Source organism: Rhamphochromis sp. 'chilingali' (genome assembly GCF_963969265.1).
Source record: "Rhamphochromis sp. 'chilingali' genome assembly, chromosome: 18".
NCBI classification, from domain to species: Eukaryota; Metazoa; Chordata; class Actinopteri; order Cichliformes; family Cichlidae; genus Rhamphochromis; species Rhamphochromis sp. 'chilingali'.
The window spans coordinates 19671478-19688726 of record NC_137945.1 but is presented as its reverse complement, the minus strand read 5'-3'; the positions used below and the strand labels follow the sequence as shown (position 1 = coordinate 19688726).

The following is a 17249-nucleotide window of genomic DNA, read 5'->3' as shown; positions in this document are numbered from 1 at the left end:
CTGTAATGTGCAATTTCAGTGTAGGCTGACGGTCAAGACAAGGTACTCCCCACTCAGTATTCCTGGGGTGATTCTCATCTCTCCTCTGGTCCCGCTGACCTTAGACTGCCGCCACACTCGGGCTGAATTTGACTCCTTCTCTTCATCTCCTGTCACTTCCCATCAGATCAGATCAGATTCAGGGCGTTGGCTGTCTTCCCGCACCTCTTCTGTCTCTCTTCTGTGGACTGACATCACCTCCCTTGAGCAGCTTCTCTAACTCTATCTGTCAAAACTTCCTCTAACTGCTGTCACATTGGCCCAGCCCTGTCACATCACTCTGACCCTAATGAAGAAAAGGCAGAGAGAGACGGAGAAAAACAGATGTATGTTTGAGATTTGCTAAACCTCAGTATCATTGTTGTAATGTTAGTTCAATATATCTCCCTTCTGCCCTTTAAACATATTTTGCAGCACAAGAGCTAGGCTATTTATGGTCCAACACAGAATTCATTGAATTTTTAAGGCCCTGTCAGCTGATAACAAACAAAGCCTTCATATGCACATCCAGAGGGAGTACCCTGTCTGCAATCCCTGCGTGTAGTCCTGGAAAGGTAATGTACAGTCTCTAACACCGCCTGAAATATGACTTTTAATTCAAATTTCTCATACAAATTACAATAATACAAAATGTTATGATAGAATATTGAAGAGAGCCTTGAAGCAACAAGGCTATATTACTAGTGGAGTATAATCCTAACACTTAAACCGCTGATGCTGCTAATCATTTGCAACTAATAACTGTAACTAATCATTTGATCAGTGCATTAGTGATAAGCCTACAATGACAAAAATTGACTAAAACTGCATTTTAACATTTTATTACAAGTTTGTATGCTAAACATACGGTGGCCCCTAGAGACAAAGCACGTACAAACTCCAAAACACATGCAAATTCCAAAACACATGCAAATTCCAAAACACGTACAAATTCCAAAACACTTGCAAAATCCAAAACACGTACAAATTCCAAAACACTTGCAAAATCCAAAACACGTACAAATTCCAAAACACTTGCAAACTCAAAAACACATGCAAATTCCAAAACACAACGGAAGTGCTCCAGGACGCTAGGGGCAGTGTTGAGCTTTTGTTACCTAGTAACTACACAAGCCAGGAAGTACCAATGACCGGATTTGGGGTTTGCAGCCTTAAAGGCCGCATTTTAAGGCCGATTACGTCACAGCGACAAGAGAAGGCTTTCCCAATTCAAAGGCTGCTCGAAATGCGGCCCTCAAATGCGTCCATAATTTCCCTGAATTTTAAGGATGGGTCGGTGTAGCCTTCATGGCCCAACATATCCCAGACTTCATAGTGCGGTGGTGGTGTGGATAATTTTGCCGAAAAAAAACGGTGGAAGCGGAGCGGAGGAAGTGTAAACTTTCAGAAGTAAGTACTGAATATTATGTCACTTATTTATGCGCAAATATTTTTTTAATGAAGAACATTAAACCATTATTGTTGGCCACATGTCGGGAAAGTTATGTGACATTAGTCATGTCTGTACTTTCAGAATTAACTTGGTTTTAAAGCCTTTACTTTAAAAAAATATATATAGTCGACCTTAATCTTACAGAGATTGTGATGATTTTGTGGATAATTAAAGTCAGTCATATATCCACAAACACAACAAGCTGAAAGTCAGTGATGCTGCTCGGTTTGCAGTCCTGAATATCACAGCACAAGCAGGATTCACTGCACTGTTAATGTTAGCTGTGTTATATTGCTGCCTCTGTTCGGTGGTGTCGAGCCAAACGGACTTTAACGTGTGTTTGAACGAGCTGAAGGTTCACTCGTTAAGCTGAAAGAAAGATGCTTTAATCACAGGAGTCACACATGTGTGTCCACTGTACCATCTGGGAACTCCTCTTGTTTCGTAATAACACAAACACTAAATCCTCCTTCTTTTGTGCTGTTTTGTAGCAGTGTATACACCTGAGACTGTCACCTGTCTGTCTGTCCTGCACTCTCTCTGTTTCTTTCTCTCTGATTGTGTAATAAAAATATGAACATGTGTTTATAAGTCACACTTGTGTTTGAATCCTGCAGCTTATCACACATTTGATTTCCATGTGTGACGACTGCAAGTGTCCAGAGTGAGGACAGACTGAGGGACCCACTGCTGCACATCATCTGTGAGGCTTTGCACCCCTGATGATCCACCAGGACAAACTCAACAGTGTGTGAGGAAGAGGAGGAGGAAGAGCCAGCAGCAGCTGACAGATGGAGAGAATAGACAGACTGTTCCCTGTTTGTGAAGGACTGCTAGAAAAGTTTAAAATAACTAACTGTCTGTCCTGAATCAGTCTTATTAGGTAATGTTCAAATAATTTTATCATTCCAGTGTTTTCAGTGTGGGAGAAAGTACTCAGGGCCTTCAAGTTACACACTATGAAAGGCAGCAACAAGTGTAATATTCAGAAACCTAAAGTATGTATCAGCAGCAGAATGGAGCTAAAAACAAATGTTTGTTTCAGTTCTATGAAGCTTTGAGTATTTTGGATCAGTAGCACTGCTGTGTTTGTTGCATCATATTGCTGTAATTGTTTATATGCTTTATATATTCTGAGCTAAGTTGATCTATAGTGTTACATCATATTCTGTAAGGATGTTATGTGTTTGTTTACTTTCTGCCCAGTTTGACCCATTTAGCAGAAGCCAGCCTGTTTAAGGCTCTGATATCTATTCTGTATGACTTAAAGCAGTTATGACATGGTCTGATTTTCTCACCCAATAAAGGAATATTTCATATATCAGTCTACTCTTCATTTTATCAGAAACAGTTATCACAGCTTGTACATTTTCTTTTTATAAATATATGTAAGCAATGAGCCAAATTTAGTAATGCCAGCATGAAGGAACAACATTTGTCTCTTATATATGATACACCTATATATGCACTGTCAAAGATACTTGTCTTTGAGTGAAGATTTAAGGTGATAAGACATATAAATAACTGCAACTTGAATCTGTACTGAAGCTCAGTATTTGACACAGAGTTCATGTTCACTGCTGTAATAGCTAATAATGATTAATATAATAACTAGAATATTGGCCATATTATATTTACATTACCAAAGTGATATGACTTTAGTCTCATGAACAACATCAGCTAATTCTTATTTACTAATTAATCTTGAAATGACTGTTCAGTACAGAAATGAAGCCCAAAAATCATGTTTTACTGTCCTGTGGTCTCAGCCTCAGATACTTATCAAATCACACAAAGCTCTTGTAGAAACAAACAAACAAATGAACAAAATATGTTCTCCCTCATTTCTGTCAAACCAAGTTGTATGACACGTTTCCAGCGGTTAGTATCACGGTTGCTAGGCAACCTGGGAAGCGCAACGGAGACTAGACCGTCCCATACAGACAAACTTGCCGTTTATTTTGCAAATCGAGCTCAACACTGCCCCTAGCGTCCTGGAGCACTTCCGTTGTGTTTTGGAATTTGCATGTGTTTTTGAGTTTGCAAGTGTTTTGGAATTTGTACGTGTTTTGGATTTTGCAAGTGTTTTGGAGTTTGTACGTGTTTTGAGTTTGCAAGTGTTTTGGAATTTGTACGTGTTTTGGAATTTGTACGTGTTTTGGAATTTGTACGTGTTTTGGATTTTGCAAGTGTTTTGGAGTTTGTACGTGTTTTGGGTTTTGCAAGTGTTTTGGAGTTTGTACGTGTTTTGGAGTTTGTACGTGTTTTGGAATTTGCATGTGTTTTTTAGTTTGCAAGTGTTTTGGATTTTGTACGTGTTTTGGAATTTGCATGTGTTTTTTAGTTTGCAAGTGTTTTGGAATTTGCATGTGTTTTTTAGTTTGCAAGTGTTTTGGAGTTTGTACGTGTTTTGGAATTTGCATGTGTTTTTTAGTTTGCAAGTGTTTTGGAATTTGCATGTGTTTTTTAGTTTGCAAGTGTTTTGGAGTTTGTACGTGTTTTGGAATTTGCATGTGTTTTTTAGTTTGCAAGTGTTTTGGAATTTGCATGTGTTTTTTAGTTTGCAAGTGTTTTGGAGTTTGTACGTGTTTTGGAATTTGCATGTGTTTTTTAGTTTGCAAGTGTTTTGGATTTTGCAAGTGTTTTGGAATTTGTACGTGTTTTGGAATTTGCATGTGTTTTTTAGTTTGCAAGTGTTTTGGGTTTTGCAAGTGTTTTGGAGTTTGTACGTGTTTTGGGTTTTGCAAGTGTTTTGGATTTTGCAAGTGTTTTGGAGTTTGTACGTGTTTTGGAGTTTGCGTGTGTTCTTTAGTTTGCAAGTGTTTTGGAGTTTGCATGTGTTTTGGAATTTGCATGTGTTTTGGAGTTTGTACGTGCTTTGTCTCTAGGGGCCACCGTATAAACATAAAGGTCAAACTTGATGATTAGCATAGATTAGCTTAGCTTAACAGCGAAAAATGTTGTTTAAGACATCATATTATGGGGGCGCTAGCGAGCCAGCAATGGAGTAGGACGTGTTTCTGAAGGCTCCCGCTAACAGAGTTTCAGAAATAGTTTTTTTTTCAACCTACAAAGTCTCATTTTATGTCACAGGGGAAGCTAACAGTTTTATATACTATATTAAAGCTTCATTCGAGACAAAATGGCATCTAACCTAAGGAAATACAAGTACACCGGAGGAACTGCGGCTAGGCCCGGCGCATCCTCGGGCGAGAATACCAATGGTGGCCCAAGGGCGGCGCCCGGCTCAGCGACCACTGAGGAATGGGCTCAGCAGAGCGATGGGCGCTTTGTGGACACTGATGCCCTGAAATTGGAGCTTCTTCAATCCATTAAAGATGATATCAGCGTGGTGTTAAAAGAAGAACTCAGGAATGCACTGAAAGAAGATTTTGATAACATTAGGGCTGACGTGCAAGAAGTGAGAAATGAGATTGCTAACAATACGGCGGCAGCGCGCGCTGAAATGGATGGAGTTAAGGCCACGGTGAAAGAAGTAGAGGACGGGCTGTCAATGTGGAGCGATGAGGTGGTCACCTTGCAATCTACGGTGAAGACTTTGAGGAAGGAGCTATCTGACCTGAAAGATAAATGTGGTGACATGGAAGGCAGGATGCGGAGATCCAATATCCGTATCATAGGGGTCCCGGAGGGCCCGGACTCGAGCTCCACCACGGCCGTATCCGCGCTACTACGTGAAGCGCTGGGTATGGATAAAGATGTTATTGTCGACCGCTCACACAGGAGTCTGGCCCCGAGAAAGCCGGGTGACAACCCACGGGCCATCATAGCCAAGCTTCATTACTACCAGGATTGTGTGGAAATTCTGCGCCGTGCCAGGACCCAAGCTCCGCTGAGGTTCAATGGACAACCGATTGCAATATTCCCGGATTTTACGACCTCGGTGGCCCGAGTTCGGGCCGTTTTGGGATCAGGTTCCCAGCGCGACTTTGTATCACGCACAACGGGGAGGAGAAAGAATTTCTGGATGCGGCGAAGGCAATGGAATATGTTAAAGAACATATTATCAACGTCTGAGGAGGCTGCGCCTGTTGCTCTATGTGGGAGCGCCAGTGCTACGGTTGGTTGTCTCAGTTACGGCTGAGTGTACATGACTGTTTGTTGTAGCGTTCGCACGGTGATGAAAAGCTTGAAGAGACACTTCTTGTTCAGACATTTAAACTTATTTCATAAACACATTTTGGTTCATTTTATTTCATGGCAATACCATTGGGTTTAGAAAAGTTCTATACTTTGTTTGGATGTCGATATATGTGTGCATGCATGTATGTATGTTTGTATGTATGTATGTATGTATGTATGTGTATGTATATATATATATATATATATATATATGTATGTATGTATTTTTCTTTTTTCTTTTTTTTTGTAGGATATGTTATGTCAAGCGGCCAGCGGGAGCCTAAGAGTCTGGCTTATAGTAACCCATACAAGCACTAGGCTATATGTGTGGATCTGTTTGCAGGGGGTTTGGCAGTCACCATGTTCGATCTGGTGTAACTGCTCATTGTGTTCTTGGTTTGAGCTTCAGCCAGATATGTTTATTTTACTTATCACTGTGTTTTTTGTTTTTCCCTTTCTTTCTTTTTTTCTCTTCTTCCCCTCTCTTTTCTCTTCTCCTATGCCTGTTGTGCATCTGGAGCTTTCATATTTTACTATTTGAGCAGGGATGAGTACAGCGCGATCATTTAGTGATCGGGTGGTAAATTTTGTAAGCTGGAATGTAAAATCACTCAACCATCCAGTCAAGCGGAAAAAGGTTATTACTCATTTACAACGACTTAGAACGGATATAGCATTTCTCCAGGAAACGCATCTGCGTACCTCTGATCATCTTCGAATCAAGTCTGGATGGGTAGGCCAGATATATCACTCTAAATTTAATTCTAAAGCTCGGGGGACAGCAATATTGATAAGCAAAACTTTACCATTTATAGCCACAACTGTAGATGAAGACTCTGCAGGCCGTTTTGTTGTAGTTGTAGGACATTTATATGGTTTCCCCTTGATTTTAGCGAATGTCTATGCCCCTAACTGGGACGATCATAGTTTTTTCACTAACGTCTTTGCACGGCTTCCCAACATGGCAACACATAATATTATTCTTGGTGGGGACCTAAATTGCTCATTATCTGCTATGGACCGCAGCTCGCACAGATGCACGCCTGTTTCAAAATCAGCACGTGTTATACAGCGTTTTCTTCATAACTACGGGTTAGCTGATGTATGGAGATTTCGTAACCCAACTTCAAGTCAATATTCTTTTTTTTCTAATGTCCATAGAACATATACTCGTATAGATTATTTCTTTCTGGACAAAAAACTCCTCCCTTTGGTAACAGACTGTGATTACAAGGCCATGGTGATTTCAGATCATTCACCTGTTGTTCTTTCACTGCGTATCCCCAATGCCTACTCCAATTATCGGCCATGGAGGTTCAACCCAGTATTGTTAGCAGACGAAGAGTTTGTTAATTATATTAGGTCTCAAATAGATTTCTTTCTTGCTATCAATCAAACTCCAGAGATGTCACCATCAACTGTTTGGGAATCCCTAAAAGCATATCTGAGAGGCCAGATAATCTCATTCTGTGCGAACAAAAGGAAGAGGGATACTGAGCAACTCTCTCTATTGGCTGACGAAATTACTAAACTAGACGCTGTATATAGCCATTCCCCTGATCCGGTATTATATAAACGTAGGCTGAAATTACAAACTGAATATAATCTTCTATCTACAAAACAGGCTGAGTATCTAATTTCGAAGTTGCGTAGCTACTCGTATGAACATGGAGAAAAAACAGGCAAGCTGCTAGCTCATCAGCTACGACAAAGAACAGCTAATCAAGCTATCCCTGAGATCCGGAATGACCAGGGAATAAGATGCACGGATAACCAAGGTATAAATAATAGTTTTTTTTAGATACTATCAGACTTTATACAGCTCCCCCCCCAGCTAAGGATGACCTGGCTCTAGAAAATTTCTTTGAGAAACTTGATATCCCTTCCTTAGGAGAAGATGCGGCCACCAGTTTGGAGGAGCCCATTTCTGATGCTGAAATTGAAATGGCCATACGGAGTATGCAGTCTGGAAAATCACCTGGCCCCGACGGGTATCCTTCCGATTTTTTTAAGAAGTTTTCTAACCAATTGAATCCATTGTTAAAATCGACTTTTGAAGAATCTTTCCTCTCACAATCCTTGCCTCCAACAATGCGTCAAGCAGTGATCTCCCTAATTCTAAAAAAGGATAAGGATCATTTAGATTGTGGCTCATACCGTCCAATATCTTTGCTGAACACGGACACCAAAATCCTTGCTAAAGTGTTGGCCCGCCGTTTAGAGAAACATCTGCCCTCCATTATCTCACCTGATCAGACAGGCTTTATCAAAAACAGGTACTCGTTTTTTAATATTAGACGTTTATTAAATATAATCTATAGCCATGTCAAAGGTACTGTATTGGAAACTGTTATTTCACTTGATGCTGAGAAAGCGTTTGATCGGGTGAGATGGGACTTTCTTTTCCATACGCTTGAAAAATTTGGCCTCGGGAGTAATTTTGTATCCTGGATAAAAGTATTGTACTGTGACCCTGTAGCGGCCATTCGGACCAACAATAGTCTGTCCCCCTTTTTTCAGCTTCAGCGTGGCACACGACAGGGGTGCCCTTTGTCACCTCTCCTTTTTGCCATCGCAATTGAACCGCTAGCTATTGCTCTAAGACACTGTGTTGAGGTTGAGGGAATACGTCGTGGGGATATCGAGCATAAAGTCTCTCTTTATGCCGACGACATGCTCTTGTTTATTTCCAACCCTTCAAATAGCCTCCCTAAACTTTTAGATGTACTTAAGGAATTCGGGACAATTTCCGGATATAAGGTGAATTTCGGGAAAAGTGAGGCAATGCCTTTAGGTACAATAACCGGGGAACTTTCGTCTATTTTAGCACCTTTCAAGCTCAGCTATAACAAGTTCAAATACTTGGGCATTTGGATTACGCAGAACCATAAAAACTTGTATAAAACTAATTATCTTCCTTTATTGTCTAAACTAAAGGAGGATTTTGGAAAGTGGGAGTCCTTGCCTCTTTCGCTGGGTGGTAGATTAAATATCATTAAGATGACTATATTTCCTAAATTTCTATATCTTTTTCAGTGTCTTCCAATTTTTTTAACCAAGTCTTTTTTTAATAATCTAAATAGTCAAATCTCCTCCTTCATTTGGAACAAAAAACCACCTAGGCTGAAACAGAGTGTATTACAAAGACCGCGGAGCGCAGGAGGCTTAGCACTCCCAAATTTTCTGTTTTATTACTGGGCAGCTAATATAAGAGCGTTATTGTACTGGATAAAAGACCATGATAATTTATCATCATCATGGGTAACACTGCAGCGGCTGTCGGTGAGTCAATCCTCCCTGGTGTCTTTGCTGTGTGCCAGATTACCTCTGGCGGGACCGATCTCCAGCTTCACCACGAATCCTCTTGTTGTCCACTCACTGAAGTTATGGTATCAGCTCAGACGGCACTTTAAACAGACTGAACTCTCTCTTAATGCACCACCACATAGACATTGCATGTTCTCCCCATCCTTGTCGGACGAGGCATTTAACATATGGACAAAGCTTGGAATAACGTCAATGACTGCTCTTTTCACGGACAATATCTTTTCCTCATTTGAACAGCTGGTGAACAAGTTCAAGATCCCTCAGTCACACTTTTTCAGGTATCTACAACTCAGGAATTTTGTTGCTTCTAATACTGACTGCTTTCCGTCCTGTCCACCTCCATCCCTTTTGGATGATATTTTTGATTTTAAACCAAATGCTAAGCGGGTTATAAGTGATGTTTATGAGCTGTTAAGTAATTTTAGGCTGTCCACATTGCAATCACTTAGGGAACGATGGGGAAGTGATCTTGGCCAACGGATTGCAGATGAGACTTGGGATAAGATAATCAATAGAATTTCTTCGTCATCTATTTGCCTTAAACATGTGGTGATTCAGTTCAAAGTTGTTCACCGTCTCCATTGGTCTAAAACTAGACTGAGCAAAATCAAGGATGGGTTTGACCCCACATGTGATCGGTGCAAACGAGAGCCTGCTTCCCTATTTCACATGTTCTGGGCGTGTCCAAAACTGGGTAGCTTTTGGAAAAGCATATTTGAAACCATATCCAACATATTTGGTGTTCCAATTGCACCCTGCCCGTTTATAGCTATTTTTGGAGTGACGCCTTGTGATGCCAGTCTTTCCAAATCACACTCTGATCTTCTGGCCTTCTGCACTCTTTTGGCCCGTAGAATGATATTATTGAAATGGAAAGAGCCACTTCCACCTGTATATGGGCAATGGGTTAAGGATGTCATGTACTATACTCAGCTGGAAAAGATCCGCTACACTGTAAAAGGTTCGGTTCGGAGGTTCTATGACACATGGCAACCTTTTCTTACTTACTTTGAAAGATTAAGTCCGGATACTATTGCTTAATGTGCGTGAGTGTTTTTGTTTTGTTTTTTTGTTTTTTCTTCTCTTGCTGTTGTTCATTTATTTTATTATTTACTTTGTATCTGTAATTTTATTTTATGTTATTTTATCTCTCCTTTCCTCTCTGGCTGGGTTTTAGTTACACTGTTCTGGGTGGGTGGGGGGGTGGGGGCACAACTGTTTGTTAATTTTGCCATAATTGTTGTTGGAAGCAATTCTTTGTTCAATAAAAAGACCATGATCAAAAAAAAGACATCATATTATGCTCTTTTTTCCAGCTGTTTATTCATATTCTTGTACTCCTCTAGAGTATCTTTGCATGACGCATGTTTTAAAATAACCCTTATTTATCTTATACTAAGACTTGGAGCAGACTCTCAGTTCATCCAATCTCTAAAACGAGCTCTTCTCTCATTTAGCTAGCCGTCTTCTGATTGGCTGCTCCTTGGAAACAGAAAGTTTGAACAACAGGTGAGTGGGGCTCCTGCTCTCAGAACCAGATCCATTCCCCTTAGTACCAGCTGATCAGTGTTTAAACAGCACAGCCTTCATGAGTATTGTTGCTGACCATTTCCATCTGTTCACGATAACATGGTCTTACAAAGAGCTAGAATTAAGGAAGTCACTACCTTAGAAAGCTGTTTGGTTTTTTGTTTGTTTGTTTTTTAGGGATATTAAACAATGAAACATGACTTTGTTTTAGAGGTGCTGAAAGATTTTGGATTTATGTCATGAAACAGCTGTGTGACAGGCAGGATTTGGACCCAAATGAAGGACTCAGTAGACAAGAAATTAACTCAAAATGCACCTTTAATGCTTATGTATCTTCCAAAATACAAAAACAAGGTAGGATTGGGGCCAAAAATGCTAAACTCATCAAAGGGAAACCACAGAACAAGGGGAGAGCACAGTGTTGAGGGAAAAACAGGTGGGAGCACAGCTGACACTAATCACAAAGGACCAGACAAGGGAAAAAGAACTAAATATAAAACATGAGGGGAAATGACTGTCAAAATAAAAGAGGAACTATCACTAACACTTAGACAGAGACCCAAACAAACCAGCTTAACACAGAAACAAGACTGGATGAACAAAGGGAGCACAAAAGGAAACTAACAAACCAATAAACAAAACCAAAGCAAGGAAGTAGAGGCACAAATGACCTCTTAAGCACACAGGAAGCTGGAAAAGCTATAAAGCTGGAATCTAAACTCTTTCTCAAAACAAAAACAAATCATGAACCCACAAAAACTAAAAAAATCCTGGATCCAAGACCTAGGCGCCGTGATCATTTAATAGATACAGGCAGAGTCCTCTATTTTTTCAGCCAAGTTAACCTTTTTTTTTTTAGCTTGAAAAAGTATTGAGAGATCACCTAACTCCCAGCAAGAGTTACACACACCTTAGTGAAATTTGGTTTGTAGAGCACATAATGACTGGAAAAACACAGGGAGAAAAACAGAGTTGATCTCTGAGAGCATCACATCACCAAAACAGGTTTTACAGCCTGTTTTCATGTCAGTGACGATTTTCTAAACGCTGTGGTGGATGGTGATGGAGGGCTAAAAGAAAAAAATGCAGGATTTTGTCTATTCCATCCCAAGGCTATTCATCTGTGTGGCTCTCCTTGAAGGTGATGGATGCCTGCTGAGTCACTGTCATGGCCCAAATCTCTGCCCTGCACAGCACATTAAAGCAGAAAATATTGGTAAGTTTTACCCAATGCCCACCATATAGATCCGTGGAAAGCTGATTTATTAAGAAGGGAATATTCGCAGACAGCGTGGACCAATTTCATAGATACAGATTAAATTGGACAGCAGAGAGAAGTGATGATAAATTGGGAGAGGAGAATTTTTTTGTAATACATTTTAGAGGATATGGAGCAAAACTTCGCTTAAATCCAAGCTTGGTTATGATTCAGCTCCAGAAACAGGGCGTAAAATGGGAGAAATGGGCACAGAGACAGCGAGATGAAAGCATGTCGGGTGGGTTCAGCTCAGCCTGAGCAAAGCACAGTGGAAGTTAAGTTCCTCTCATTCTCTTTCCTCTTCGTGACATTAAAGGTCATCGCAGGCTGTGAGGTGGACAGGGCTGTCAGCGGAGACGGGAGCTGAGGGGACAGGCAGGGGAGGAATTCCAATCAGCCCGAGCCATCTTTGAAGTTACGTGCTGATAAGTTCTTAGGAAAAACTATGAAAGGCAATTGTGTCTACGCAAACTCAAAGCATCAGTGCGGAGGGATGGACGGTCAAAGCGAGTGATAATAAGGGCTGGGGAGGCAGGAAATAACATACCACTTGACTCTTGCTTCCAGCCAGCACTTCATTAGCTTTGAAGCCATTCGTGGAAATTACAGAGGTCTTAAAGTGGCAGAATGATGTTCCTGTAAGTGAAAACAAGGGTGGAAAAGAACATTACATTCCTCACTTACATTCCTCATGAGCAACAGAGTAATGGAGTCTCTGGGCTGGGAAATATTATGAATAAGCGCCGTGAGAGAGCAGCATAACACATTAGGTCACTGTCTCTACGTCTACAAACCGCTTCAGGGGCCTTCGGTGATGAATAAGAAGAAAAGTAATTTTGGCTTGTGGTCGGAAAAAGAAACCTGCTTCCAATTTTCAAGCCAAGTCTCGTGCGTAGACGTCTTTTTTAAAAGACCAAACCAGCGCAAAATGACTTCTGATTACTGGGAATGATTACAGCTTTGCAAGGTATAGCGCAGGCTGCTGATAGAAATCATCCACGCCTTTTCATTCCACTATCTCTCAGTCTGTAGCTGCTTCTGTATCACATTATTATCTTTGGTATCTGTCAGCGTTTGCAGAATAAGTGCATCAAAAAGTAAACATCCCGTACCATCGCTGATAAGGAATAAAATGCCAAATGCTCTCTGGGAGCTGACAAGACGAGAAAAATACTTTCAAAAACTTCTCAAAGTTCAGCACAGGGGGACTGGTGGCAGCCAGGCCAGAAACATATTTAATATTTTATTCCAGCCTAAATGTCTCTTTGAACCGTGTGGTCTCACTCTGAATTTTGAAGTCGTAAATAGATGTTTCAAAGCTGCAGAGCGGCTTGCACTTTAAAGGTCCTGAGAGGACAATAAATCATTTGGTCACACGTTCCGTAGCTACACCGGCCCTCTCTGGATCAAACAGCTCTCTCAGCATCTCTGTACCACTCTGCTACTCAAGTATGAAGTTCAAGATGAGAGAGAGAGCTCTGTGAGGACTTACATTCCTATAAGTGTTGCATAATCCAATTGTCATACCACAGACATATCAATGACAAGGTGTATAACAGCTCAGCCTTACTTGAATTTAATCATCTTTGTGGATTTAAAAAAAATCACACAGAACTATCAGATTGTCCCTGATGGTTGAAAATCTACACGCTCAAACATTTCTGCAATCAAGTCAATACCGGGGATTCTTGTTTGACCCACCTGGAGGAAAAAATTATGGCTGTGAATGTCATCCACAGTATAACGTAGCTTCCCATAGTCGGTTTAGTGGCTCATTTCCTTACAAAAGGAACTCTTACCTGAGTGGAAAAATAAAGACTCGGGTATGCAGGGTTTTTACTGATACTTTAATATTTTATCTCTCAATGCTGTTCAGCAGATTCTCTTTGTTTTGTTTTTACATGTTACTAGAGACTGTTCTCTGAGACTGCGGTTAATGTGTGCTACAGTCACAGTAGAGTAACCACAGCTTGCTAAAGAGTGCCCTCTTGTGGTTAATTTCTATAATGTCTGAACCATTGAGTGACTCCAGCAATTGCCATGGACATTATGAATGAATTAATAAATGAATGAATCATCTTTATTGGCTTTATACATGTGTGTGGGTGTGAAGTAGTCAGGGTGGAGACAAGGGCAAAACTCCTACTCTGAAACACAACAGACACACAACACACACACACTTACAGAAAGGACAGGGGCAGACTTCTAAGCACATTGCAGCGGCTTTCATCTAACTGTTGTGTATATTGTTGCCACACTACTTTTAAGAGAACTCTCATGAAGAGAGCTGCCCAACGTTTTAAGATTTGTTTCTGATCTGTTTCTAACCTCTCCTCCAGACTCCACCTGGCCTCCATCCGCCAACACCCAGGAACTGTCAAACCAGTCTGGGTCTTTTTGGCCTCCTTTTATAGGCAAGGAGGGAATGTGCCAAGTGTACTGGAGACTTAAATAATCTATTTTAAACATTCACAGAATTGGGACATTTTCTATACTTGTGCTAATGTCCCCACTGTTAACTTATCATTATATTTGAATGAAAGATTAAGCATTGCTTTAACTTATTTAATCCTTACTTGATATTGAATTGTTATTTCAGAGGCTGGGGGGAGCCACTGGCTATTTAGTCAGCAGTTGCTAGTGCTCTCAAGGACTAGTGTGTGCTAGGTGAAGATGGAGACTAGCCATAGTGGCTTATTGTCAGGTGCCCTACAGGGCTTGCATGCCAGTGCAGAGCTGTTTCTGTTTAGTTTAGGATTATCTTTAAGACTTGGAGAGGTGTTATTTTTTCCACTGTTTCCTTAGATTATTCATGAATAAAGACAATGATTTGATGCATGTAAAAATATGATTGACTGTCTTTATTGTTTCCTCCTATCTCTCTGTTCTCAAAAGTGAACACAGGGAGATGAGAGATGAAAGGAAGAGGTTGGAAAAGAGGGTGAAAGAAGAGGGTGGAAAAACAAAGGGATAGAAAGGTGGAAAGAGGCAGAGGAGAGAAAACCCCAACAATTCCTTCTGAGCAAGCACTAGGCAACAGTGGGGAGGAAAAACTCCTTTTAAACAGGAAAAAAAACTCCAAAAGAACCAGGCTGAGGAAGGGACAGTCAACTGCCTGGACTAGTTGGGGGGTGAGGGTGAAAAAGAAAGAAATGGGATGAAGAGGAAGGGGTGGACAAAGAGAGGTGATAGGAGAGAAAGGGGGAGAGGAGAGGTGGAGGAGGAAGCAGGAGGGTTCCTCTTCCTGAAAAAGTGGAAGCGTTTTTTCTTCTTTCTCAGGCACTGTTCCTGGAGCTCTTTTATCTGAAGGATGAGATTTTTTATGTCATCGATTGTTTCTGCATTTTGCTTCTCAAGTTTCTTGAGTCTTTTCTCCAGTTCTTAAATGTTGCTTCTTCTTTTTTTCTTCAAGCTTTTCTTTCAGTTTTTTAGATTTCACCTCCTGTATTAGCTTTGTACTTCGTTGTACAACGCTTTGTTGTACATGTCTTCTAACTCCTGCATTCTCTTCTGCATTTCATTGAAGCTCCACTGCATCTTTTGTCCTTCATTTTGTTATAACATTCTTGCAGTTCTAGATTTTTTTCTCTTAGTCTTGGAGAACAGGTTGCCTTTCTTTCTGTATTTCTTCCTGTTGCACTTTTTTTTTGCATTTTTATGCAGTGCTTCATCAAGCATTATTTGAAGCACTTGGTGGTTTTTGTCCATGTATTGGAGTTTGCACTCCAGTTGCTTCTTCTCTTGAAGAAACTCTTAATTTTTTTCCTGTTTTAGTTAAAGTTTTAGTTAAAGCTTGTAATTCTTTATCTCAGTTTCTCTGAGACTATGATGTATGTCCATACCAGTAGCTTTAAACTCGTCCCCTTTCATCGGACACTTGTTTTAATTGAGCACACTTTTTCTTGTTTTCTCTCGTCAGGTCTCTAATCTGCTGGCGTGCTTGACCAAACATTAATCCCCAGCCCTCATTTATAAACTAAATGTTGGGCTTGTATTGTGTGTTTTTAATTTGTTGGTCATGTCAGCACCTTCAGACAACAATGATTTATTTTTTTTTAATAAAAAAGAACAAAAAATTTTTTTTAAAAACTGTTTGAATGAACATGAAAAGAACAATGGAAAGGATTTCCACGCTATTAAATGTTATTTTAACATTATGAGATTCTGTTATTCCTACTTAATGTACGCATTTAGTGCAACTGAGTCCAACTTAATTTAAATAACTTAAATTAGGGGCCAGTCAGTGGCAGGGTCATCCCTGGATAGGTGGTCACCAGTCCATCACAGGGCTAACACAGAGAGACAGACAAGCATTCATACATATGGGTAGAATCACCAATTAATCTAACCCCACTAGCTGCGTGTCTTTGGATTTAAACTCAGGACATTCTTGTTGTGAGGTAACAGTGCATATAGCATAGTGTGTGTATGCTTTTCTGCCTCTTATAACCCCAGTGATTTTCCTGTGGTTTGGAATCTCGTGTGATCTCGTGCAATTCGCGAGTCCAGGCAACTAGCCACTCTTACTAGATTGTATCATTGTGTCATCTCACCAAGAATAAATTAATTTGTTGAATTCCATGCAGATCATACATTATTTAATTACGTTCACCATAGAAACATTCAATTATTTTGTTCAAATTAATATTTAGACTCTTGTAAATGTAACAACAACCCAATTTATTTTTTTGAGTGCGCAGGGGCCGGAGGTCTCGGCTGTGTCACTGAAGGGTATTTCTCTACGCCCGCCTCTCCTCCCCGTTCCTCCCCTCCACAGAGGGTGTCGTGTTGAATTGACGAAGAGTTCACCTCCCTGAAGGCTTTGTCCCTCTCCAAAGCCGCCAGCATGACCTGCTTTAAAACGACCTCATATTTCTCGTTCATCCGCTTCACCGCAGGTTCGTAGCTGTTGCACTGCATCTTGACTTTCCTCATCTCCTCGATGAGTAGGTTTTTCTCCTGGACAACACGCTTATGTTGCATCCGGTGAAAGTCTCTGTTTTTTTGCACCCTCACCAGAGTCCCGGCTGCTGCAGAGACTGTACGCCTGTACTCCTCCATCTCCTTCAGAGCGGTTTTCAGCTCATTTTCCAGACGCTGGTTTTCAATGTGAACGAATGGGGTCACCATGAGACCCTCTTCCTCCAGCAGTCCTTTCTGCACCACCTCGTTCCACTCGGTTTGAAAACAATCGAGGGTTTCTGTCATGCCCATTTGGAAGAGAAAGTTCCGTAAAAAGTCAACTACGGCTGGTGGTTTGGATGTTCTGTTGGTTGAACTGGGCCTTGCACTGGCTTTTGCCCGGTCTTGGATGGCTTTCACCGTCGCTTCCAAGTCTTCTTCACCTTCTTTTAAACTCAATTCGTCTTCTGCAGAAATGTCTTCACATTTAAAGTCATCATTACTGTCAGGCGATGTGTCGTCAGCCACTTTCTCTTCACTTTCCTGCGCTGCATCCATTGCTTCGTTCAGCCAGAGTTTGACGTTGCTATGGTAATACGGCGCTCACTCAACGCGAGA

General features: G+C 40.8%; 1 protein-coding gene across 1 annotated transcript; it reads right to left on the bottom strand.

The window, feature by feature from the left end:
- Positions 1-14866: 14866 nt before the first annotated feature.
- On the bottom strand, positions 14867-17189 carry LOC308386229 (sperm-associated antigen 16 protein-like; the record flags this gene model as incomplete). Its single annotated transcript, XM_080865623.1, has 1 exon — positions 14867-17189. The coding sequence occupies one exon, from the start codon at positions 17187-17189 to the stop codon at positions 16410-16412; it is 780 nt and encodes a 259-aa protein (XP_080721749.1). The 3' UTR covers positions 14867-16409.
- Positions 17190-17249: the final 60 nt, after the last annotated feature.